At 45.2% G+C, this 26,271-nt stretch overlaps 1 protein-coding gene across 1 annotated transcript in view; it reads right to left on the reverse strand.

The window, feature by feature from the left end:
* The window catches only part of PLCB3 (phospholipase C beta 3), a 93,632-nt gene extending 68,099 nt beyond the window's left edge, over window positions 1-25,533 (reverse strand). The window contains exon 1 of the mRNA XM_073658513.1: window positions 25,339-25,533. Coding sequence (XP_073514614.1) covers window positions 25,339-25,437 — 99 coding nt within the window. The 5' untranslated portion in view covers window positions 25,438-25,533. The remainder of the gene's footprint in view (window positions 1-25,338) is intronic.
* Between the last annotated feature and the right edge of the window lie 738 nt (window positions 25,534-26,271).

Raw genomic sequence — 26,271 nt, forward strand, 5'->3', positions numbered from 1 at the left:
CGAAGCTTCATGTATTGTTCATGGTCGGCTCCTGGAGGAGCAGCAGATCCAAAAACTTTCAGCAGCAATGAGCTAGAGACCATCACTAAGATTCTTGGCCACCCCCTAGCACTATGCCTCCGGACTATTCAGCCTTTAAAAAGGGCTTATAAACCTGCAATATTTCATGTGATCTGATTCTCTTAGAATTAAAAAACATATTCAGCACTAACAATCTTCTATTTTTTTTTCTTTTACACAAGCGACCAAATGTACTGACAAATATTAGAAAACCGCAACTGCGTAAACAGAAAATAACTGAGGCTTAATGCTACAATGTATCTTTATGTTCAATTAAACAGAATTACCGGAGGTAAATAACAATACAATGTAGCATCGCATGGTAAGAAAAGAACAAACACAGGACAAAGAAACAAGGGCAAAAGGCTGCACTTCATCGTCACCCTTCATTAGTGCAGTGAACCTGAACAGGACGGACCCTCCGGAAGGGACAGCAGCAGAAGGAAAAGTCAGACTGCAAAAGACTTTGTGCAAGATCTGGGACCAAATGGTAATCACAGTGGAAACGGATCGAGCACATTCTGCTTCTCTGTTTTTGTAATTATTTATTTTCTTTATAATTTTTTTTATAAGACGGTGCCTAAATAGTCTATGTCTTTAAAAAAAAAGTCAGACATTTCTTCCAAAATTGCACCGAACAGGTAAGAAAAGATGGAGGAAGGTGAAGATAAAAACTTCCTTCAGGACTACTGACCCCATCGGATGCCTACCAGTGATATATAGTAGCAGAACAGATGATGATAAGAATGGTCTGACCTGTCTCAGGCTGGGAACTTCCACTTTCATTACTCATTTCAATCCCTTATCTTTAATATTACACATTCTGTATAAACTATCAGAAAGTCAAACAATGAGACTAGAAATGTTATCTTTCATTCAGCACCATTTCCTCCATCATTTATCTGCAGCGCCGCCGCCGCCAACATTTTCCAGCATCAGCAGAATAAAGACACAGTGTACGAGTGTCGCCAGCGATTTAGGCTGCAGACGGATCTAAGGCCACAGTCACACTTTGCAGCAGCGATATAGCTGGGAGCAACATCCCTACAGTTAAGCCTCATTCAGATATCAGTATCCAGGTACGTTTTCTGCGATCTTGTTGGTGTCCTCTAGTTTAGCAGCAATGTATGTCCTAGACTTTGGATCCAGATAGACCGTAGATAAACTTCACAAACCAAGAGGCATTTTTTTCATAGTTGCTCCATAACTAGGTAGATTTTCAATTCTGGCAAAGTTAACAGATAACTTATATATGGTATTGGTAGTTATATATGGAATTGGTAGCTTTCTAAGAAATAAGTAAAATATTTAGTAGCATTATATGTGTTGGGTCAGCCCATTTTTTTTTAGATTTTCCTAGGTGGTTATTACCCATAATTAATACAGAGCTCAGTAACCAAGCCACAGATACATTGTATAGCGCATATTTTAGGAGCACCAACATGCATTTGACTAATCTGGCCTTTTCCTTTTCATAATGAATTGTGCCCCAATGGCAGTGTGTAAATGGCACCAATGATTTAGATGCCAAGTGCAGAGATCTACGGCTGATATTGAATATTCCATTAACAAAGGCAAGAATGGTTTGTTTTCACACAAAATAGAATGAGTAAGAAACAACCTAAAGCCTTATCTCTTCCAAAAGAGAGTGAAAATAAACCATATTCCTAAACCGGGTTTATGTCGAGTCTAAAAATAAAACTTGACGTCTGGAGTCCAGATAAATGGCCGCCCCATGCCGTTTTATTTATGTAGATATTAGCAGAATACAATCACACAAACCAAACAGAAATACCAGGACATCATAACAAAAGTAGCCAAGCCAAACTATTCGCCTTAAAGGGAAGGTGTCACTAGAACATGACCTTCACTTTAAATCATGCTTTTGTGTTAAATGTAGTTTTTTTTAAAAAAAAAAATTGGCAGATTATTTTTTCATATCAAAATCTGTGTTAAAAATAAGAAATCTTGCAATTTTCACACTGGCCACTGGGGCTTTTTTAGACTAACAACGTCCTGTTTCAGGAAGTACACACGCATTAGCAGCACTGGTCAGACTCTGACCCTATGTTTTGTATTGAAGCATATAATGAGCGTGTGCAAAGCTCATTGTGAAGGGAGGAGCAGGGTCAGCTATGACACCACATATTGTGACTGGTGGATCCTGTGTTATCAGGTGTCATTATAATCCTGCCTCTGCGTCACAATTCCACCACTCACGGTGTCCATGGGACGCAGTGAGTGACAGCTCAGCCGTCCTATAGAATCAGGGGGTGTGCTGGGCCATCAGTATTTTGAGTGACATCCAAGCCACCCAATCTGGCCGGACTTTTTGGGTTTCCTCCAAGTGTCACCCGTTCTGGGTGATTACCTGGCAGACAATGGTCAGATCATTGCCAGTCGCAGCTTTGCTCGGTGGTGTGTGTGCTTTGTGTTCAGTTATTCAGATCTTTGTTGTCTGACCTCGGACTTACCCTTTTGCCTTTTTGCAGCGCTTTCCTGGTATCTGATCCCGGACCGCTTGAATTCCTTGTCTCACGGCTTTTCCGTGAGAAGTGACTCAGCATCACGCTCTGCTGATAAGGAACCTGCTGAAAACTCTTCCTGGAAGGACAGGAAGTATAAGTCTAAAACAACCCTAGTGGCCAGTGTGAAAATTGCAAGATTACAATTTTTTTTTTTTTTTTTAAGACAAATCATAATACTCTACCCCCTTGAAGGTTGCCATTTCCCCATCGTGGTTTCATCAACGAGCCACAATCTGATTGCATTCAGCCAACGGTCAATTATTGGCGTGAATCGGCCTGTCTATATGGACCATTTTGTCAGCTTTCAACATAAATCTACTGGAGTAAGATGGACCAAACTTACTCAGCGTAGAACAATGCCCCAGACTCCAAAATCTACACCTTCCTCTTGGATGTGCTTGGTGTTAAACTTAAAAGCCCTTTATAGTGGATGAATGTTACTCCAAGAAATGATGGGAGTGATCGAGACGCGAATCTTCATCTCATTGTTCTATTCAGATGTCACCAGCAGCTTCAGGTGATGTGAGAAGAAAGGAGCAGGGAGGAGAGCGGCATTGTACCCACGTAAGTCCCATAGTAGCAAATTACAGCCGGGAATCTGGTGCAGATCCAAGTAGGACATGAGCCAATTATTGTCTGGCTGCGCTTCCTTACACGTATGTTCTATACATATAGAGTGCACCGTATCTACGCTATATGGAAAAAAGTATTGGGGCGCTCGACTTAATCATTGCATTCAGCCCCATTGTCACAGGTGTATAAAATCCCTCACCTTGCGGTGCTGTCTGACTTGAGATTCACTCATCTGTGAGTCACGTTACGAGAACGATGCAAGGACTGGCCACAGGTCTCCCGAGTAGAAATACATGCAACAAGCTACAAACTTATTATACGTTGGAGGATTTACATTGTATTGTCAGCAGATGGCGCTGTTGTATCTGTTGATGCTTAATTATATACTGTTTCTCTTGTTTAAACAGTCACTCTCTAGTAGAGCAGCCATCTTAGGCGGAGGTCTGTTTTTTCCTCTCCGTTGATGATTTGTAGGATTCCTGGATGTCACAAGTAAACTCTGGTTTGTCCCACAAATGTCTGATTGCTGTTACTTCTGCCGACGTCGAACAAATCTGCAACATCCTGACCCGAGCTTGACCGCTTCCATATATGCCTTTAAGGCTGTTGAGTCAAGACTGCGAGAAAAGGATGTGTGAACGCAGCCTAACACACACTTGTGAAATAATGGCTAGTGGTCCAGAGCGGTCCTGCAATAGGCACTACCAGGGTAACAAGTCCGTTCATGACATTTCTTTATTAGGAAGTCGAAGGAACCGCAGCAATTCCGAAGTGGAGACCCCGTAATGTTACAGAGCGGGGGGGGGGGGTCGAGTGCTGAGGAGCAGAGGGTGGAAAAGTCACCAACGCTTCGAGTCCAGACCTCCTCTGGTATTAACAGCAGCACAAACACTGTGCTCCTGCCAGGAGCTTCATGCAGCCTTACACCACCAAGCACAATGCCGAGTGTCAGATGGAGTGGTGTAAAGCCACCACTGGACTCTGGAGTGAGGAAATGTGTTTTGTGCTGTGACGGATAACACTTTTTATCTGGTGTCTGATGGACGAGTCTGGGTTAAGCAAATGCCAGGAGAACGTTACCCGCCTGTCTGCATTGTGCCAACCGTAAAAGTTTAATGGAAGAGGGATATACATAGCCACGATAATCAGATCCTGACCCCATCATTTGTATTGAAGCATCTAATGAGCATGTGCATGTTCATTTTTACGGGAGGGAGAGGAAGGTCAGCTGTGACATCACCTATTGTGATTGGTGGATCCTGTGTTACCAGCTGTGTATAGACGCATTACCTGTCATTGTAATCCTGCCTCTGATGATAATGAGACTGCTGCAAACTCTTCCTGTAAAGGGCAGGAGGTATTGGTCTAAAAAAAAAAAGCCCCGGCGGTCAGTGTGAAAATTGTAACATTTAACACAAACCCTGATTTAAACAATAAGTAACTTTTTGATAATAAGAACATTGTAAGAGACTACAATGAAGCATAGAAGGCAGGGAGGAGGGGGATGCAGCTGCAGCTTCTCACTTCAGTGAGAGGAAGAGAGGAGAGGAGCAGCTTAGAAGTAAAAACACTACCGCGGGGATGGGCACACTACTGAACACTAATACTGCCGGCCTTTGAACCATTTCTTTCTTGCACATGTTGCCACTTATCCTAGGAAACTCGCAGACTGCTGTAAACCTTCATTACTCAACGAGTCCATTAAAGCTCTTATAAAACTGGCAGGACAAGTCCTCAGGTTATAACATGCGCTGGCGGAAAAATGGGTCAGAAAAGGGCAGCTGAAGCCACCATTATATAAGTGGTAGTGGTGTATCTCTGCAGACCGAAGTTCACCCAGTGACACATCCGTGAAGACAGGCCAGACTGGTCAGACCTATCCTGCCATTTTGGAAATTCCTTATTGATATTATGTATGAATCATCGGTAAAAAACATAATCACAAAGGAGGCATGCCACACTTCTGAGCTCACTGAACGTCCTCCTCATACCATACTCTGCTCGTTTTGCTCCAAGCCATATGTGTGGGCAACCAACAAAGGGACGTAGTCCCCACACCTGGATGATACCAGGTATTCACAGCGGCACAGCACAAAGACACTTTATCCGTGGCTACAAATTGGGTGTTTGGATAATTCAGGGCAAGACATCTCCGTCTAAAATTTATGATGTTTGCAGGGCGCCTGTAATGGAGGGCAGAGATTTACTTTGGATCCCTGGCTCTAGCAACCTCGGCTTATCATCATATCCAATAGAAGTTGTTTATTAAAGCAGGTCGAGCAAATAATATCTATAGATTTCAGCATTACTTCCTTTAAGCCACGGTTTTCCGATAAGCGGCACGCACGCAGCCCTCCTGCAAATCCCATGTGGCATCAGGCATGATAAGACCAAGGGGAAAAAAAAAAATACATGGGCTTCTATCAAGTATTTTCCTGCGACCCAACTGATGGGCGTGAGAAAAGTTGGGGCTTAGTCTCGTATATATAAAAAGAAAAAATGTCCGCTTGTTATTGACCAATGGCACACAAAAAAGTGCAATATCTCTAGGTTAAAGGATGATTGACATCAAAACTAAAGTAAAAATACTTACTGACAGACACTTCTGATCCTTCTTACTATATGGCTGCTTTTCCTTAAAAACAGCACCACCCCTGTCCATTGGTGCTGTCTGGTATTGCAGCTCAGTTCCCTTGCAGTGAATAGAGCACAACTGCATTGCCAGACACACACCAGAAAAAAAACAGCCACGTTTTTCCACTCCTGGACAACACCTTTAATTTCATTGGTCAGTAAATTCCCAGTATACTTGATTAAGGTCTTCTGCCATTTGATGACAAATTCCGAGAAAGATATCACACAACGGTGCATGGTAGACTCTAGTGACGTATAATGGGGTTTGTTGGGATCCCATTGCGGTTCCTATCATTTTACTGGAAAAAAGCAAAACATGCAAATTTAACGGAATCCGCAAAGGAGGCTAATAAGATTCCCAACGCAGATGCAAACCTAACCTTATTGGTTCTCCCTGGAAAATATTTACCTAGATTTTATCCATTAAAGGGAACTTGTTAGCATGGTTTTACATATGAAAGTAATGGTATGGATGTGTAGGAGATTGTCCCCCAATAAAAATGCTACCTTTTTTGTAGAGATTCGATGAACCAGTCATGAGAAATCTAGCATAGAAGCCATATGCAAATCAGGTTATAAGTGCAATGGAGGCTTGTCCATGCACTTGAAAGTAGCAGTCAACATTCACCGACAGGGCACGTCCAGTCTGATGTCAGATTTGCATGCGATTCTACACTAGATTTCTCATGACTGGCACATCAGATCTCAACAAAAAAGGTAGAATTTTTATTGGCAGACGAAGTCCTTCAAAGCTATACCACTACTTCCATATGTAAAAGGATGCTGATGGATTCCATTTCAATGTAAAAAGAAGCAGACGTTGGACTCACTATACATGTAGACACACATAGATATATGCATATAGTACCATAGAAAATGCTACAGAGTAAAAACGCTTTCAAAAATAGAAGTGCTTATTTTTAGCAATTAAAAAAATGCAAAGAGATTGAACAAAAGAGAAATCTAAATCACATCAATATGTGATCTGTGTTTGTCAGTAATTTTTGTAGGATACTGGGGCTTCAAGGTGTGCTGTTCAAGTGCTTCTGAAGAAACACCAAGGATTGGCAACATTGAGGACCGTAGATGCAGTTGTCTGCCAAAAGAAACTTAGTGCAGCAGATGAAAGACATCATGTTACTTCCCTTCTTAATCGGTAGATGTCCAGCAGTGCCATCAGCTCAGAACTGGCAGCAAGCAGTGGGACCCAGCTACATCCATCTACTCTTCAGAGAAGTCTGACCAGAAATGGCTTTCATCGTAGAATTGCAGCAACAAAAGACAAAAAAAAACAATACCTGCCACGTAGAAACAAGGCCAAACGACTGAGCTATACATAAGAACTAGGGTGCAGAAAAAATGGGCTGGAAATTGTTTGCAGGCAACTGTGAGGCCTGTGAGGCCGCTCTTTGCAAGTTTGTGTCGACATTTCAGTAAATGTAGTTGGGGTTTTGGGCAGAATTAATGGTGTCCTCAATGCTGACAAATACAAGCAGATACATATCCATCATGTAATACCATCAGGGAAGCGTCTGATTGGCTGTATGTTTGGGGTCGTAATCTTGCTGCAGAATAAATTTATAGCCAATGTCATTAAAGGGGTGATCCGAAACAAAAAATTATTTTATTCCTAAATCTCGATCTATTTAAGGTCATAATCTAAACTTTTTATATAAGATATTTTAATTAAAAATTTCCTATCCTTCCCTAATTACTCTAAGGCTATGTGCACACAAAGCGATTTTAATGCATTTTTGCGGCGTATTTTCGCTGCGAAAACGCATTAAAATCTCTTGTGATAGGTCTGCCATGTACTGCAATGCTAATCCGCATGTGCTGTGCACATCATGCGGAAATTTCCGCTGCGAATTCGCACTGCGGTAAAATCCGCAGTAAGACCAATTCTAGTGCGATTTCGGTGCGAAATTGCCGCCATTGACTTGCATTGGATTGCATAAGATCCGCATGACTACATTTAGTCATGCGGATCTTATGCGATTAAAGCGCGGATGGTACCCGGGTCCGGAGAAGAGGTGACTCATCCATACCCGGGTACCATAGTACCTGTAAGTAAAAAAAGAATTAAAATAAAAAATAACCTTATACTCACCTTCCGATGGCCCCCGCTCTGCTCCCGGCGTCGCTGCTGGCTCCGTGGCGGGTACCGGTAATGTAAAAGGACCTTACATGACGTCAGCGGTCATGTCACAGGTCACGCGACCGTTGACGTTGGCGGTTGAGTGACCTGTCACAAGACCGCTGCCATCATGGTAGGTCCTTTTACATTACTGGTACCCGCCACGGAGCCAGCAGCAACGCAGGGAGCAGACCGAGGCCGCCGGAAAGGGGAGTATAAGGTTATTTTTTACGTTCTAATTCTTTTTTTCTACCATTCTTTCGGTCACACTATATAAATCCATGCTGGTTGCATGGATTTATCTAGTGTAACCAACTTTCAAGCACTTTTTAAAGTGATGCTAAAATCGCATGCTAAAAACGCTCGACAAACGCTTTTCCCTGGCAGAAAAATGTAAAATCCACATGCGTTTTTTCTGCCAGGGAGATGCAGAAACGCTCAGGAAAAATCCAGAGCATTTCTGCATCGTGGGCACTTAGCCTAACTGCTTATTTTTATTTTTTACCACTTCCTGTGTGATGACGCTTTGCTTAGTGCATGCTGAAATAGTCAAATGAGTCATCATCAGGGGGCAGAGGCTGCGGTCATTGCCACCTCCCTGAAATGAAGTGTAATCAGTGACGTCACTTGTGGGAGCGGCACTGGTCTCTCTTTGCTCTCTCCTTACAATGCGCAGTGACAGTGCACTCACTTGCCAACTCATCACTTCTCATCAGAGGCACGAGGGAGCGCACTGTCACTGTGCACTGAGAAGAACAGTGCACAGTGACAAGAACCGGCTGACCATTCGTCGGAATTGACAACAGATGCAAGCTCGGTAGAGCAGAGACTAGCCCAGTCCCTGAAACGGACATCATTTATGATGCTTAATTTCAGGGAGGGGGCAGAGGCTGCGGCAATGACGGCAGCCTCTGCCCCTTTATGATGACTCATTTGAGTACACAACATGCACTTGGATTCTCAAATGAAGTGTCATCAAACAGGAAGTAGAAAAAAAACATAAAGAAGTTACAGTAAAAAGGGGACTTTTTAATTAAAGTGTAGTGATGATATGGCCCCCATAGAGCACTAACGTAATCCCAGACAGATGTGATAATGTGGACATCAAGAGACAGAAGAATTTGTAAGAACCTTGTACACTGAAGATCTGTTGTTAGTTCTCCAAGAGGTTTGGAGCAACCTTCAAAAACTGTATGCAAGTACAAGCACCCTGAAGAACTGATGCTGTTCTGAAGGCAAAGGGCGATCACAGCAAATATTGATTTGATTTAGATTTCTTTTTTGTTCAATCACTTTGCATTTTGTTAACTAATAAAAAAAACTATAAACAGGTCTATTTTTTTGCAGCATTTTTTCCACAACACTGTACCTTTTATTAGCGCTAAGTTTTCATCTACATCAAAACAGCAACATGGAGAAGTAAAAAAAACATAGCTATTACATGACTGGATTTGTTTTAAGACGCTTCAAGCTTCCACATGTCTGGATACAAATGACTGCCTGCACATGCACATTATTTTCTACTAGAATCTGTGAGTAACATACACGATTGTGTACGACGAGGGACATATAACCAGACTTTTTTCTGCAGTACAGTGGGCTATCCATCACGCTGCAGTATATTTGTGCCATATATAATTATATACTGGTTCCACTTTGATTTTAGGTGGGAAAACTGAACAATCCAACAGTTCACTTTTATGCTCCCTGTAAAGACAATGAATTTGTTTGTAGCAAATCTAACTTGGATTTTGTAGCAAAATTGCTGCAAAGTTGAAGCAAATAAAACAGGCGGGTTTTACAAGCGGGTTTTGCTTCTATGCATTGCAAGGGTGAAGCCTGAAATGAATTGTGCAAGAGTTTGAAAATTGACATCAACTTATTTACTGAAAATATTTACAATATCTAGGAGTTAATTGATAAATCTCATCTACATTGCCGCTATTGTATCAAGCTACATGAAAAAGTGATTTAAATAGATTTTGCATAAATCATTTCAATCTTTCTTTTTTACAATTGTTATTTTTTGCCAAGTGGATAAAGAAGAAACATGTCAGTTCTTGAGATTTGAAGAAAATGAAATAAAATTGACAAATGAATCATTTGAAGCAGAAAAAAAACTAAGCTAAAAATCCTGAATCTCTTTTTAATGTGGATTTTTTAATCCACATGTTTTTTTTGTGGTTTTTTTAGTTAATATGAGGTTTTTGATGAACTTTTAAAATGGTTTTGAGAAGTTTTTTTTTTTTTTTCTAAACTTTTTTTTTTTTGGAGCCTTTTGACTTCAGTATCAAGCTTGGTGTGAATTCCAAGAAGAATATGCATCAAAGAAGTGTTATGTCCTTGTCTGAAAAAAAAAAATCTGATTTTATTAAAAGTAATGTGGATTGAATAGGAAGTGTATTCAAAAATGAATTTGAAAGAGGTTTTTGGAGCAGAGCCATTTAAAAGTTCAATTAAAAGCTGTGTGTGAACATAGTCCGTATGTGATATATACCGTACATATAAATGGTGGACTGCGTACGTGCCACCATAAGAAAGTCTAGAACAAATCTACAGTTCAGCAGCCCATGAGATAAACTAGTGGCTGATGGAAAAGATTGCTTGTATCTACAGATGTGAGATCAATATCAGATCTGGATATCAGACACACAGGAGATCACTTAAAGGGGTTGTCACAAAATTTGTCATCAGGGGAGCTCCTCTTCCTCCTGGCTTCGAGCTATTGATTGATAGTTGGGATCAGTGACATTGGAGCTGGCCGAATGAGCGCTTACAAGCACTATTGGGTAGATCTTGTAAGTGCTGCACTCATTGCCTAAAAGACTGGCCACCGCTGATAGGCTACCGACCACCTCTGCACTCAGCAAACAAAAATTCCACTGTTCTTGAGAACAGAAAGGATTTTTAATAAGAGGTAAATTGCAAAATTTGTTTGTTTGTTTTTAGAAGCACTTTGCCATTTTATCCATTTAAGATGATGAGTCAATCCCTTTAATAAGATTTGGATGGGGCTCATATGCATACATGAGGCTGTGCAAATCGGGTCAGGAGTACCGTGTTCAGGCCGTGCTTGGATCGTGACACAAGGATGTGTGAATGCAGCATTAGTGATTTTTGTCCTACTGCAGACAGGAGCAGAGGATGGGGGAGGCTTCTGCTGCAGCCAGTTGTACTACAGCTGCACACAAGACAATGAGAAGAAGGAGGACTGACTGCCGGAAGCTCTACTGATCTCAAGAGCATGGCTGTTTCTTCATCTCCCATTCCCTTTAACTTTGTAATCTGATAACGAGAACCAGGGTGGACCTGGGGGGGTGGGGCTCAGCAGATTGGGGGGAGCTTGGTCAAGAGGCAAGTAGTCAAGACACAGCATTGGAAATGGGCTCCTTTTGCGTATTGTTTCTGTACAGGTTTGTTAAAGTGGACCTGTCACCAAACCAAAGGTGCTCAGTTTTTGCTCTTATTGTATTCCCGCTTTTCCCCTGAGTATTCCAGTTTTTGGGTTTTTTTAAATCTGTCATAAGGTTCCAGAGATACAGGCCTTTTTATTTGGTGCAATTTTTTATGGTCTTTACTAGGGGGGCGTGGCTCACAAGGTAATTATGCAGAGCAGCCTAAAGACACGCCCCAGATGATCCTGTGAGACACCCCCCCTCATAAACAAAAAGAAATGCACTAAATAAAAAAGGCCCATATCACTGGAACCATATGACGGTTTGTAAAAAAACAAAAACTGTAATACTCAGGGGAGCAGCGGGAATAAAATGAGAACAAAAACTGGACACTTTTCACCTGGTGACAGATTCTCATTAAGAAGAAACAGCATAATGGGTGAACGCTTGAAACAGTATCCGTATTTAAATTGGTCATAAATGCCGGTCTGTGTGAAGAGGTGGATTTCCTCCAACTTGCATGCTCGATTAGATGAAGAGTGGTTACAAGAAGAGTTGTATTCTAAGAACTTGCTGTAAATATTCACAATATTAATGCACAGGGATACATTCGCAGATGCCTTAACGAGACTATAAATTAATTTGCAAAAATCCACTGACACATTCTCATGCGGTTAAATAAGTTGCAAAATGTGGTCACATGGCGATCAGCTGATCACATACCGTCCCGCCACCCCCTGCAAACCGCTAATTTGGCTCAAAAGTAGCATTAAAGTATTGAGGCAAAAGATGGGGAACGGTTTCACAGTAATAAAAGCTTTAGCCCTGCATTTAGAAAAAGTCTATGGAGAGATACAAAAGACAATGGCCCAAGTTTCCACGAGTGATTATTATGAAGTTTTTCAGTTTGATATATTAAAAGAGTTGGGAAAGAGTTTTGTAAAGAATAGAAGTTATTATTATAGGACATTTAGGGCTTGTGCAGACACATGTATAATGTGTCACAACGGTATTGGGACTATGGGAGCTAACCAGGTAACTAGAACCTGGGGGCGCCCTAGTCTATCCCTGTTCCCCAGATTACTCCGGAAGGTGGAGACGCTGGGTTCACGTGCCTTGCTATGCTCCTATATTAACCTTTATCTGACCCCCCCCCCCAATCCAGGGTAGTGGGAAGCTGAAGTGTATAGGAACACACTAACAAGAAAAAACAAGGGAAGACGGACAGGGATAAATGAAAATACTAACCATACAAAATACTCACACAAAACAACAGAGTGGAACACAGGGGAGTTAACCCTAGAACGCATGACCATAAAAATCTACACTTTCACATACCTGGGGCCTTTTAGGCCCGTGTGCAAATAATAAATAAATGACCAACTGGAAATGACAAACAACTATATACCTGAGGAATACCTAGAGTTTCAAAATTCTAACTAAAGAAATCTTGCAGAAAATAGAAAACAATTAACAGGGCGGGCCTGCGAGGCCCCAGGTATGCGTTCTAGGGTTAAAGGAAGGAAAAACCAAATAGAAGAGGATGATGTGCACACTGACAAAACGCCAAGCAAAATATCTCCTGAATAATCTCCAAACTCCAGAACCAGGCATTTAGGCTAAGTGCCCACGTAGCGTTTTTCAAGCGTATATGCTGCGGAATTTCCGCAGCGTAAACGCTTGTAAAACGCTAGGTAATCCACCCCCCATGGTCCCCAAGGGGATTCCGCAAGTTCTATGCCCATGCTGCGGATTTTTCTGCAGCGTTCATGCTGCGCTCAAAAATCCGCAGCATGTCCATTAATTTTGCGGAAGCGCGGCGTAATCGCCGCCATTGACTTGCATTGAGACGCACATAATCCGTGTCAGTACATTTGTTCTCACGGATTATATGCGTTTCAATGTGCGGATTGTACCCAAGTCTGGAGGAGAGAAGACTCTCATCCAGACCTGGGTACCATTGTACCTGTAAAAAAAAAGAATAAAATAAAAAATAAAGTTTATATTCACCTTCCGACGGCCCGCGGTCTCCTTCCCTGTGCGTGCGGGCAGGACTGAAGGACCTGCGGTGACGTCACAGTCATGTGACCGCAGGCCCTTCAGTGCAGTGTCCCGCGATCAGCTGGCAGCCAGGAAGGAGCGCAGCAACACACGCCGGGCCATCGGAAGGTAAGTATAGGTTTATTTTTTTATTTTTAAACATTTCGGTCACACTATATAAATCCATGCTGTTTGCAAGGATTTATATAGTGTGACCTAGTTGACAAGCACTTTCCCAGTGATGCTAAAATCGCCTGGAAAGCGCTTGTCAATCCGCATGCAGAAACGCATGTGAATAACGCGTCAAATCCGCATGTATTTGGCAGGAAAAATGCATGCACAATCTGCATGCGTTTTTTCTGCCAGGGAGATGCAGAAATGCTGCAGAAATGTTCTTCTTCATTTCTGCATCGTGGGCACATAGCCTCAGAACTAACACTGGTAATCCCTAAGTGCCAGAGGCGAAGTATATATAGCAGAGAGGAGTGGCCAACACTGAACAGCTGAGACCATCCAGGTAGGAAAGCTCCAGGAGCTTCAACTGAACTTCTAACCAGTGCAGGAGTTTGTGAAACCAGACACCGCGGTCTTCTGACCCCTCTCTGACACGGTATCCCGTGACATAATTGGTCCATATACTCTGCGTATGTAAAACTGATAACATACGGATAGTATGGGTCATCATCTATATATCATGCTTTTTTTACTGATCCATTGCAATTGTTAAGATAGGGAACTGTATGCGGCCTTTTGTTATTTATTAGGTTGTTGATGTTAGAAAAAAAAAAATCAAATGTAAAAAGTGGACGTACGGATGAAAAATATGTTCATCTGAACCCAGCCTTAGACTAGCCAAAAAGCGGGGTATGAGCATTTGCAGAAACTCTAGTTTCCGAGTATTAACTAGCAATCACCCTGACAAAAGAGCAAAGTGTTATTTTGTGTGTCGGCAATTGCAATACAATCGAGCGCCGCACGATTGTATTAACGATTGTTCTGTGCACACAGAATTCTGGTCGGCCTGTCTAATCAGGCTAGTAAATGAGGTCATGTAAAGGATCCATTACATTCACCATCTCCCTGCCTCTCCAGTTCTGACGCTAACAAGACTGATCCATGAGGAACTTCTTGTCCATTACGCTGGCCTGAGGGTACACAGACTTTTACAAGTTTTTTTTCTTTTTTAACAAGGTTTTTGGAGCAGATTCCGTGCAAAAATCCACATTAAAAAAACGCATCAAGTCCTCTTAGGGCATATGAACACATTAAGTAATTGGTGCAGAAATTTTTGCTTCTGTTGGCAGGAAAAACACTGCGTAAAATAGGCGCATTGTGCCACGTTTTTGGTGCAGATTTTTGCTGCAGAGTGAAATCTGCAGCAAAAACGCTTAAAAGAATTGAGATGCTGCAGATCTAAATCTGCAAGGAAAAAATAAGTAAGGCTATGTGCCCACGATGCAGAAATGCTCCGGATTTTTTCCTGAACGTTTCATCTCCCTGGCAGAAAAAACGCATGCGGATTGTACATGCGTTTTCCTGCCAGGGACATGCGGATGTGAAGCGTTCTTCACATGCATTTCCGCATGCGGATTGACAAGCGCTTTCTAAGCGATTTTAGCATCACTTGGAAAGTGCTTGACAACTTGGTCACACTATATAAATCCATGCAACCGGCCTGGATTTATATAGTGTGACCGAAAGAATGGTAAAAAATAAAAAAATAAATCTATACTTACCTTCTGATGGCCCCCGGAGTCTTGCTTCACTCCTTCCTGGCTGCCGGCAGATCGGGGTACACTACAATGAAGGACCTGCCGACGTCAGCATCGCGTGACCCGTCACATGACTATTATGTCAGCGCAGGTTCTTCAGTCCGCCGCAATCTGCCAGCAAGGGAGGACGAGCGCAGGGGCCATTAGAAGGTAAATATAATATTTATTTTTTTATTTTATTCTTTTTTTTACAGGTTCTATGGTACCCGGTCCGGAGGAGAGTCTCCTCTCCTCCACACCCGGGTACCATCCGCACATTGAAACGCATGGATTCCGCATGTACAGATCCAGTGATGCGGATTCCATGCGTTCCAATTCAAGTCAATGGCGGCGAAAACGCAGCGCTTCCGCAAAATAATTGGTAGTGCTGCGTTTTTTTCCGCAATAATAATCCACAGCGGAAATTTCCACAGCATGGGCACAGCACGTGCGGATTATCATTGGGGAACATGGCAGGCCTTCTACCATGCGTTTTTTTAAGCGTTTCTGCAGCGTTTTTGCCGCTGCGGAAACGCTTAAAAAAACGCATCGTGGGCACACAGTCTAACATGTGCATGAGACTTCAGAATTCTCATTGACTTTGCTGGAGAACACGAAACCCTTCAGGCTTTGTAACAAATCTGCGCAGAAAAAAAATGTGACAAATCTGCAACGTGTGCACAGAACTTAAGGCTATGTGCCCACGATGCAGAAATGCTCCGGATTTTTTCCTGAGCGTTTCTGCATCTCCCTGGCAGAAAAAACGCATGCGGATTGTACATGCGTTTTTCTGCCACGGACAAGCGTATGTCCCGCATTTTTCACATGCGATTTTGCATGCGGGTTATCAAGAGCTTTTCCAAGCGATTTTAGCATCACTTGGAAAGCGCTTGACAACTTGGATGGATTTATATAGTGTGACCAAGTTAGTAGTTAAAAAGAATGGTAAGAAATAAACATACTCGCCTTCTGGTGGCCCCTGGTCTCCTTGTCCAGTGTGTTGGGCGGCTCGCGGTGGTCTAAAAGGACCTTCCATAATGTAATTTAGTCATGTGACAGGTCACGCGACCGCCGACGTCAGCGGTCGCGTGACCTGTCACATGACTAAATTACGTCATGGAAGGTCCTTTTAGACCACAGCGAGCCGCCGGGGAGCCAGGACGCACCGGACAAGGAGACCGGGGGACATCGGAAGGTGAGTATAATGTATATTTTTTATTTTAAATTCTTTTTTTTTTTTTTTTTTTACAGATACAGTACAATGGTACCCGGGTCTGGATGAGAGTCTCCTCTTCTCCAGACCCGGGTACAATAAGCACATTGAAACGCATGATATCCGCATGTGCACATGTAGTGATGCGGATATCATGCGTTTCAATTCAAGTCGATGGCGGCGAAAACGCCGCGATTACGCAAAATAATTGGTAGTGCTGCGGATTTTTCCGCAATGATAATCTGCAGCGGAAATTTCTGCGGCATGTGCACATGCGGATTATCATTGGGGAACATGGCAGACCTTCTACCAAGAATTTCCGTGGCGGAAACGCTTAAAAAAACGCATTGTGGGCACACAGCCTTACAACGAGCATCTAAACATCACTGTTGTTTTTGATACTTCCTGGTATTTGACTTTGACAAAACTTTATTGATACACTAAAAACGCATGTGGAATTTTTTACCTACTGATTTTCCGCATCTAATGTAAGTCTATGGGAAAAATCTGCACAGAAAACTCAGAGTACCCGCAAGAGAAGCTGACATGCTGCGGATTGGAAACAGTGTGTAAGAACACACGTTATTTACGCTGTTGTGCTGCATTTTGACGTGTTTTTTGCATTTAAAGAGAACCTGTCTGGAGGATTTTACACCCCAAATTTTTATATGCACATGCAGCTCTTTCAAAGACAAGTCCAGCAATACCTTTACATGGCCGGTCCGTTCCTCCATTACTGAGAAATCAGAGTCAGAATTAATATGCAAAGGGCTATAGTAGAATTTACCCAATGGCTATTTTGTAAGCAAATCACATCAAAATTTGCAATTTTTGTTGTGTTTTATTATAGCACTTCCTGATGCCGTTTTTGCTGCTGTTTTTATAGCACTTCCTGATGCCGTTTTTTGCTGCTGTTTTTATAGCACTTCCTGATGCCGTTTTTGCTGCTGTTTTTATAGCACTTCCTAATGCCGTTTTTATAGCAGTTCCTGATGCCGTTTTTTGATGCTATTTTTATTGGCAGTTCCTGATGCCGTTTTTGCTGCTGTTTTTATTGGCAGTTCCTGATGCAGTTTTTGCTGCTGTTTTTATAGCAGTTCCTGATGCCGTTTTTTGATGCTATTTTTATTGGCAAATCCTGATTCCGTTTTTGCTGCTGTTTTTATAGCACTTCCTGATGCCGTTTTTGCTGCTGTTTTTATTGGCAGTTCCTGATGCCGTTTTTTGATGCTATTTTTATTGGCAGATCCTGATGCCGTTTTTGCTGCTGTTTTTATTGCACTTTCTACTGCAGTTTTTGATGTTTGTGATGCAGTTTTTGCTGAGGTTGTTTCAGCAGTTTATTTTGCCATTTCTGCTCTGGTTTTTTAACACAACTTCTGTTGCGGTTTTTATTGCATTGTCTGCTTTTACTGAAGTTTTTGCCTTGGTAACGTGCCAAAAAAATGATCCCTCTTGATACATCCCATACAATATTTAAAACCACAACAAGCAGTGGCAAAATAAACATGTGCTCTTACTAAAACGTTCCAAAAACCAAATATGTTTTTAGAAGCGGATTTTTCAACCAAGAAAAATCCACGCCAAAATACTCGGTGCGAACGTATTGGAGGTGGACTAATGCGTTTCACACTTATAATAACCCGCTGCAAACGTCAGAAACACGACCTGACCTAACTCTATGACAATCTGCATCGAGGATTCTACAATGACAGGACTACTACTCTGCCATCCGGCGACGCGGCTCACCAGAGGGATAGTCCTGCTTTCTAACATCATTTTCTGATAGATCAGACTGGAAACAAAGTAACACTATCCAGGCTCATTAACTGGAGACCTGGGTCTAAATCACATCCAACTGCAACAAAGTAACAACTTGCATTGTGGATTGTAAGCAGAGCTCTGTTGTAGCTACAGATTTCTCTATGTGAAACCAGCCCAGGGCGTAATTCACATGGGCAAAAACGCAGCTGTCAGCAAAAGAGGAAAGATACAAAGGTGGATTATATATGAGTGCAGCTTGTTACACGGCACAAAGCAGCGGCCTGTACCCTACAGCTGCCCCGAAACTACAACTCCCAGCGTGGAGCCACAGGAACCAGATGGCTGGTAATTAGTCCGTGTGGGCCTTATAGATGGTCCTTACATAGGACAGAGCGAGCGGCCTCCGTTATGTAACACATTACCAGCATTTCCTGGTCTGCACTCAGATCGGATGGAAATAGGGTCACGGCTTATAACTGCGGAGTATTAGTACTGTCAGGGCCCTGAACCCTCACCTACGACTCACCGTCGTCCACTTGGTACTAGTTCTCCGCAGCAGAGATCTTGGCTTTAGTCAAAAGGGTTAAATGCATTTGTAACATTCAAACTTCCCAATATATAAAGGACCAAACGTAATAAATGCACACACAAGTTTGCCGTATGTTCAACCTACAAAAGCTGCCCCCCCTCCTCTAAGCCGGAGTTCACATTCAGCAGATTTTGGAGTGAATTTAAAAACCGATTTCTGCATCTAAAATCCGCTTTCTACACTTATTCATGCGTTTTTTGCACACACTAATGAATGCACCTAAACAATACCAGCAGACAAGTAAACCAGCGGATTTCAGGTCCCCACTGAAATGAAAGGGTAAAAAGATGGGATTCCACAACAGAAATGGACATGCTGCACAGGGGGAAAAGGCAACAAGAGACAATTTCTGCACAAAACAAAAGAAACCTGCAGGATCCAACAGACGCAAGCTGCGGGATCCAACAGACCGCCACCTGCGGGGTCCAACAGACCGCCACCTGCGGGGTCCAACAGACGCAAGCTGCGGGATCCAACAGACCGCCACCTGCGGGGTCCAACAGACCGCCACCTGCGGGGTCCAACAGACCGCCACCTGCGGGGTCCAACAGACCGCCACCTGCGGGGTCCAACAGACCGCCACCTGCGGGGTCCAACAGACCGCCACCTGCGGGGTCCAACAGACCGCCACCTGCGGGGTCCAACAAATGCAACCTGGGATCCACTTTGCTGATACTATACAATGTTGCGGATTTCAATCATGACACAAGGTAAAATGTTGCATTTATTGCCTTTGTACACGGCAGCACAAGAGCTCAGAAATAAGACTATTCATAGACACAGGCGATGAAAAAGAGCCCCAAAAGATGCCAGCTACTAATGTCTGGGCGCATGGGCTTCTAGCATTGTTCTTCTACTCAAGGATGGAGTCCACAATTCCTCCCCCATAGAGATCAAAGAAGGACTCAGAATTCAGGCAACAGCCGGAGAGCACTGATTCCCACTGAAACAAAGTAGCGACAGATCTGCCACACTCACAGCCAATCAATGTCAATCCCCCTTGACATACGTATGTGTTACACCCCATACACTGGTAGGAGTACGGCGTCCATGTGGGTCACCTACCAACCACTCCAATATTTTATGCCAACAATGGAGCACAAGGACGCCGGGCCACTGCCATGTCACACCGTGCAAGAGGTGTCACGGCCCGTGCACTCATCAGGGACAGGATGTATACGTGAGCTCCTGGGGTAAATCAAGGGTTAAACGCAGCCCACTGCCGGCCGGTGCAGCCCCTTCTTTATATTGGTTCAGTTTATGGAGTTACATTCAGCGCCCACTCACCTGACCCAGAACACAGGGCCGGACCACTGTAATGACGGCTCCCTGCCCATCACTACAGCCACAGGATGCTGTACACACAGGACAGGTATGACACAGGCAGCGCTGCAGACCCTTCACCTGGAATTGGACCCACCGCTCACAGGCGATTGTACATACATGGCAGATTGCAGACAGTCACTCACTTGTGACTGTGCAAACATCCAAAGCAATCGTACACAGATCTCACATATTGTGAGCCAGGAGTCTGTGTCAGACTTTAGTCTGTGTCCATCACCTTAAGTGTCCATTGCTTAAGTGTGAGAAATATGAATTAATTCTGAATTGAATCTGAAGGGAACTGAAGGTAACTGGATACTAAGTCACAGTAAACAATGTTTGTGTTTGTTTTCACTCTCACCCCCTTAATCCTTCACTTCTTACAACCACCCCTAATCCCTACACCTAGTAAGGAACTCTTCATCTCTCCCTCCATTCTCCCGACCCATCTCACCTCCTCCTCAGAGCTATTCCTCAACATACAATCCTTTGCCTCCAAACACAGACAGCCACCTCATGCCCTCTCCTGCTCCCACCTACTAACGCTTTCTCTGCTCCTCCTCACTGCCGACAACATCTCTCCAAATCCTGGCCCTCCTCACCACATCCCCACAGTCACTTCCACCTCCTACCCACGATCTATCCCAAACTCTCGTAACCCTTCTAACCTTATACCCATCCGCCCAGCCCCCGCTTCCCCAATCCCCCTAACAGGAGCTCTATGGAACGCTCGCTCCGTCTGCAACAAACTTTCCTACATTCACGACCTCTTCATCACCAACAAGCTTTCCTTCCTCGGCATCACTGAAATCTGGCTCACCCCCACTGACACGGCCTCTCCTGCTGCACTTTCGTACGGCGGATTCCACCTCTCCCATACCCCTTGCCCCACCGGCAAGCACGGTGGAGGAATAGGTTTCCTCCTCTCAGATAACTGCTCCTTCACCCATATCCCACTGCCACCCTCAATTACTCTCCCCTCTTTTGAAGTGCACTGCGTGCGCATCTACTCCCCCTCCAACCTCCAACTAGCTGTCATCTACCGCCCCCCAGAATCAGCCACCACTTTCTTTGACCACTTGGCTACTTCTTCCTCTCCATTGACATCCCCACTATCCTCATGGGCGACTTCAACATCCCCATTGACACTTCCCTCTCAGCCGCCTCTAAGCTATCCCTCACTTCCTCCTTTGGTCTTACCCAGTGGTCTTCCACACCCACCCACAAAGACGGCCACACGCTGGACATCATCTTCACCCGCCTCTGTTCCCTATCTAACCTCTCCCTCTCTCTGACCACAACCTACTTACATTCTCTACCCTCTCCTCTCCAGGGCAACAATCCCCACTTCACAAACTTGCATACCCTCGCAGAAATCTCAAACACCTTGACCTACACTCACTCTCTGAATCCCTTCTCCCTCTTACAGACATTAGTTCCTTACATGATGCAGATGTTGCTGCCACTTTATACAACACCACAACAGCTGCAGCTCTCGATTCGGTCGCCCCCCTCACACATACCAAAGCTCGCACAATCAACAGACAACCCTGGCACACCAGCCTAACTAAAGAACTGCGACGGGCCTCCAGGGTTGCTGAGCATAGATGGAAAAGGTCCCACTCCAATGAGCACTTCATCGCATTCAAACAGTCCCTCACTACCTTCAAGTCCACACTCACTGCAACAAAACAAACATACTTCTCATCTCTCATATACTCCCTGTCTCACAACCCCAAACAACTATTCAACACCTTCAATTCTCTCCTCCGTCCCCCACTGCCTCCTCCCTCTCCTCTTATTTCAGCCGAAGACTTTGCCTCATTCTTCAAACAGAAGATTGACACCATCAGACAAAGCTTTTACCTAAAGCCCCCACAGCCCCTCCCCACACCTACTCAACCCTCCTCCTCCAAAACCACATTCTCCACCATTACGGAAGATCAACTTTCCTCTTTACTCTCCAAATCACACCTCACCACCTGTAAACTTGACCCAATCCCGTCCCACCTCATCCCAAACCTTACCACTATCTTCATCCCAGCCCTAGCCCACCTCTTCAACTTGTCACTAACAACTGGTGTCTTCCCCTCATGCTTCAAACATGCCTCAATCACACACATCCTCAAAAAGCCCTCCCTTGACCCATCCTCTCTGTCTAGCTATCGCCCCATATCACTTCTCCCCTATGCCTCAAAACTACTGGAACAACACGTCCATTCTGAGCTGTCCTCCCACCTCTCCTCCTGCTCCCTCTTCGACCGCCTACAATCTGCTTTCCGACCGCACCATTCTACTGAAACTGCACTGACCAAAGTTACCAACGACCTACTAACCGCCAAATCTAAGAGACACTATTCTGTCCTCCTCCTCCTAGACCTGTCATCTGCCTTCGACACAGTGGACCATTCCCTCTTACTAAAAACTCTCTCATCTCTCGGCATCACAGACTTGGCCCTATCCTGGATCTCCTCATATCAAACAGACAGGACATTCAGTGTCTCTCACTCACAGACCACCTCCTCATCTCACCCCCTATCTGTCGGTGTCCCCCAAGGTTCAGTTCTAGGACCCCTGCTCTTCTCCATCTACACCTTAGGCCCGGGACAGCTCATAGAGTCTAATGGCTTTCATTATCACCTCTATGCTGACGACACACAGATCTACCTCTCTGGACCTGATATCACCTCCTTACTAACCAAAATCCCACAATGTCTGTCTGCTATTTCATCCTTCTTCTCTGCTAGATTTCTAAAACTTAACATGGACAAAACAGAATTCATCATCTTTCCGCCATCTCATTCAACCCCCCCAACTGACCTATCTATCATAGTCAATGGCTGTCCACCCTCCCCAGTCCCTCAAGCTCGCTGCCTTGGGGTAACCCTGGACTCTGAACTCTCCTTCAAACCACATATCCAAGTCCTTTCCACTTCCTGCCGACTCCAACTCAAAAATATCTCCCGGATCCGCACATTCCTCAACCATGAATCTGCAAAAACACTAGTGCATGCCCTCATCTCCCGCCTTGACTACTGCAACCTCCTGCTCTGTGGCCTCCCTTCCAACACTCTCGCACCCCTCCAATCCATCCTAAACTCTGCTGCCCGACTAATCCACCTGTCCCCCCGCTATTCCCTGGCCTCTCCTCTCTGTCAATCTCTTCACTAGCTCCCCATTGCCCAGAGACTCCAGTTCAAAACCCTAACCATGACATACAAAGCCACCCACAACCTGTCTCCTCCATATATCTCTGACCTAGTCTCCCGCTACATACCAGCACGCAACCTCCGATCCTCACAAGATCTCCTGCTCTACTCCCCTCTAATCTCCTCCTCCCACAATCGCATACAAGATTTCTCCCGTGCATCCCCCCCCTACTCTGGAACTCTCTACCCCAACACATCAGACTCTCGTCGACCGTGGAAACCTTCTAAGGCTGCGTGCCCACGATGCGTTTTTGATGCGTTTCCGCTGCGGAAATTCCGCAGAGAAAACGCATCAAAAACGCATGGTAATCCGCACCCCATGGTCCCCAATGGCATTCCGCAATGTCAATGCACATGCTGCGGATTTTTCCGCAGCGTTTCTGCAGCGCAAATAAATCCGCAGCATGTTCATTAATTTTGCGGAAGCGCCGCCATTGACTTGCATTGAGACGCATAGAATCTGTGTCTGTACATTTGTACAAGCTGATTATATGCGTCTCTATGTGCGGATGGTACCCAATTCTGGAGGAGAGAAGACTCTCATCCAGACCTGGGCACCATTGTACCTGTGAAAAAAAGAATAAAATAATAAAGTTTATATTCACCTGTCCGGCGGCCCCTGCAGCGCTTCTCCTTCCAGGACCTGAGATGACGTTGTGGTCATGTGACCGCAGGCTGTCTCGCGAGATGCCGGCAACCAGGAAGGAACCAGGAAGGAGCGCGACAGCACACGCGGCGGGTTGGGGGTAAGTATAGCTTTATTTTTTTATTTTTACGGTCACACTGTATAAATCCATGCCTTTTGCATGGATTTATATAGTGTGACCTAGTTGTTAATCACTTTCCAAGTGATGCTATCGCCTGGAAAGTGCTTGTCAGTCCGCATGCGGAAACACATGCGTTAACGCATGTGAATCCGCATGTATTCCGCATGTATTCTGCAGGAAAAACGCATGCACGATCTGCATGCGTTTTTTCTGCCAGGGATATGCAGAAATTTTCTGCTTCATTTCTGCATCGTGGGCACATAGCCATAAGGAGCCTGAAGACCCACCTCTTCCGACAAGCCTACAACCTGCAGTAACCACCACTCCACAAATAATGCTGCACGACCAGCTCTACCCTCATCTATTGTATCCTCACCCATCCCTTGTAGATTGTGAGCCCTCGCGGGCAGGGTCCTCACTCCTCCTGTACCAGTCACCGTCACATTGTGGTCAAGATTATTGTAATTGTTTTTATTATGTATACCCCTTCTTCACATGTAAAGCGCCATGGAATATATGGCGCTATAATAATAAATAATAATAATAATAACATACAATTGCACACGCCGCTCTCATGATTGTGCATAGATCTCACATACAATTGCACGCACCGCTCTCGTGATGGTACACAGATTTCACACGCCATTGATTGTACGCAGATCTCACACAATCATGAGAGCGGTGCGTGTGGGATCAACGTACAATCAATGGCGTGTGGGATCTGCACAATCACGAGAGACGAGAGCGGTGCGTACACAGATCTCACACGTGATTGATGATTGATTGTACGCAGATCCCACACGCCAGTGATTGTACGCAGATCCCACACGCCAGTGATTGTACGCAGATCTCACACGCCAGTGATTGTACGCAGATCTCACACGCCAGTGATTGTACGCAGATCTCACACGCCAGTGATTGTACGCAGATCTCACACGCCAGTGATTGTACTCAGATCTCACACGCCAGTGATTGTACGCAGATCTCACACGTGATTGATTGTACGCAGATCCCACACACGATTGCCCTCGCCGCTCACACGATCACATACACCTTTGCATTCCTGATCTGCGGAGATATAGAGTCGTCTGCCTCCGGCCCTGTCATCTGTACTCTGCACATGGACAACCCCGAGCAGGTCCATGGAGTGTAGTCCTCATCCTGCGGCACGCTGGGAGTGATAGTACCACACCAGATGACAAGCCGCAAGCCCCTGGTATGGACACTGTACCATAAGGAAAGCTTACCGTAAAGCAGAACAACAAGTGCCAGCATGCCCAGGTCAGCCCCGAGCGTGCAGCGCCCCCTGCCGGCCGGGACTATTAACCCCTGACACCCCGCCGCTCCCCGCTCACCTCATCCCACTTGATGAACTTGCTGCCCCGCTGCAGGGTCTCCGGCACCCGGACTGGCTCCAGCTGGAGGGCATGGACCCCGGGCCGGGCCCCCGCCATGACTGCAGGGGAGGACGGAGGAAAAGTACGAGGAGACAGCGGCCAGAGAAGAGCAGAGACTGAGGGAGGAGAGGAGAGGGGAGGAGAGGAAGGAGGAGGGAGAGGAGGAGACAGGGGAAGAGCGGCAGCCAGCGAGGGGTTAACTGCGGCGGACACGCGTGGGGGCCCCACACCAGTATACTGGCGACTCTCCGGGGAACTCCACCGCTCATGGGGGCACTGCGCCTGACACTATTCATGGGGGCGCTGTGCCTGACACTGCTCATGGGGGCGCTGTGCCTGACACTGCTCATGGGGGCGCTGTGCCTGACACTGCTCATGGGGGCGCTGTGCCTGACACTATTCATGGGGGCGCTGTGCCTGACACTGCTCATGGGGGCGCTGTGCCTGACACTATTCATGGGGGCGCTGTGCCTGACACTGCTCATGGGGGCGCTGTGCCTGACACTATTCATGGGGGCGCTGTGCCTGACACTGCTCATGGGGGCGCTGTGCCTGACACTGCTCATGGAGGCACTGTGCCTGACACTATTCATGGGGGCGCTGTGCCTGACACTGCTCATGGGGGGCGCTGTGCCTGACATTATTCATGGGGGCGCTGTGCCTGACACTATTCATGGGGGCGCTGTGCCTGACACTATTCATGGGGGCGCTGTGCCTGACACTATTCATGGGGGCGCTGTGCCTGACACTGCTCATGGAGGCGCTGTGCCTGACACTGCTCATGGGGGCACTGTGCCTGACACTGCTCATGGGGGCACTGTGCCTGACACTGCTCATGGGGGCACTGTGCCTGACACTGTTCATGGGGGGCACTGTGCCTGACACTATTCA

This window comes from Phyllobates terribilis, unplaced genomic scaffold (genome assembly GCF_046119375.1).
Source record: "Phyllobates terribilis strain yellow unplaced genomic scaffold, ASM4611937v1 Scaffold_13__5_contigs__length_258822181, whole genome shotgun sequence".
Classification (NCBI taxonomy): Eukaryota; Metazoa; Chordata; class Amphibia; order Anura; family Dendrobatidae; genus Phyllobates; species Phyllobates terribilis.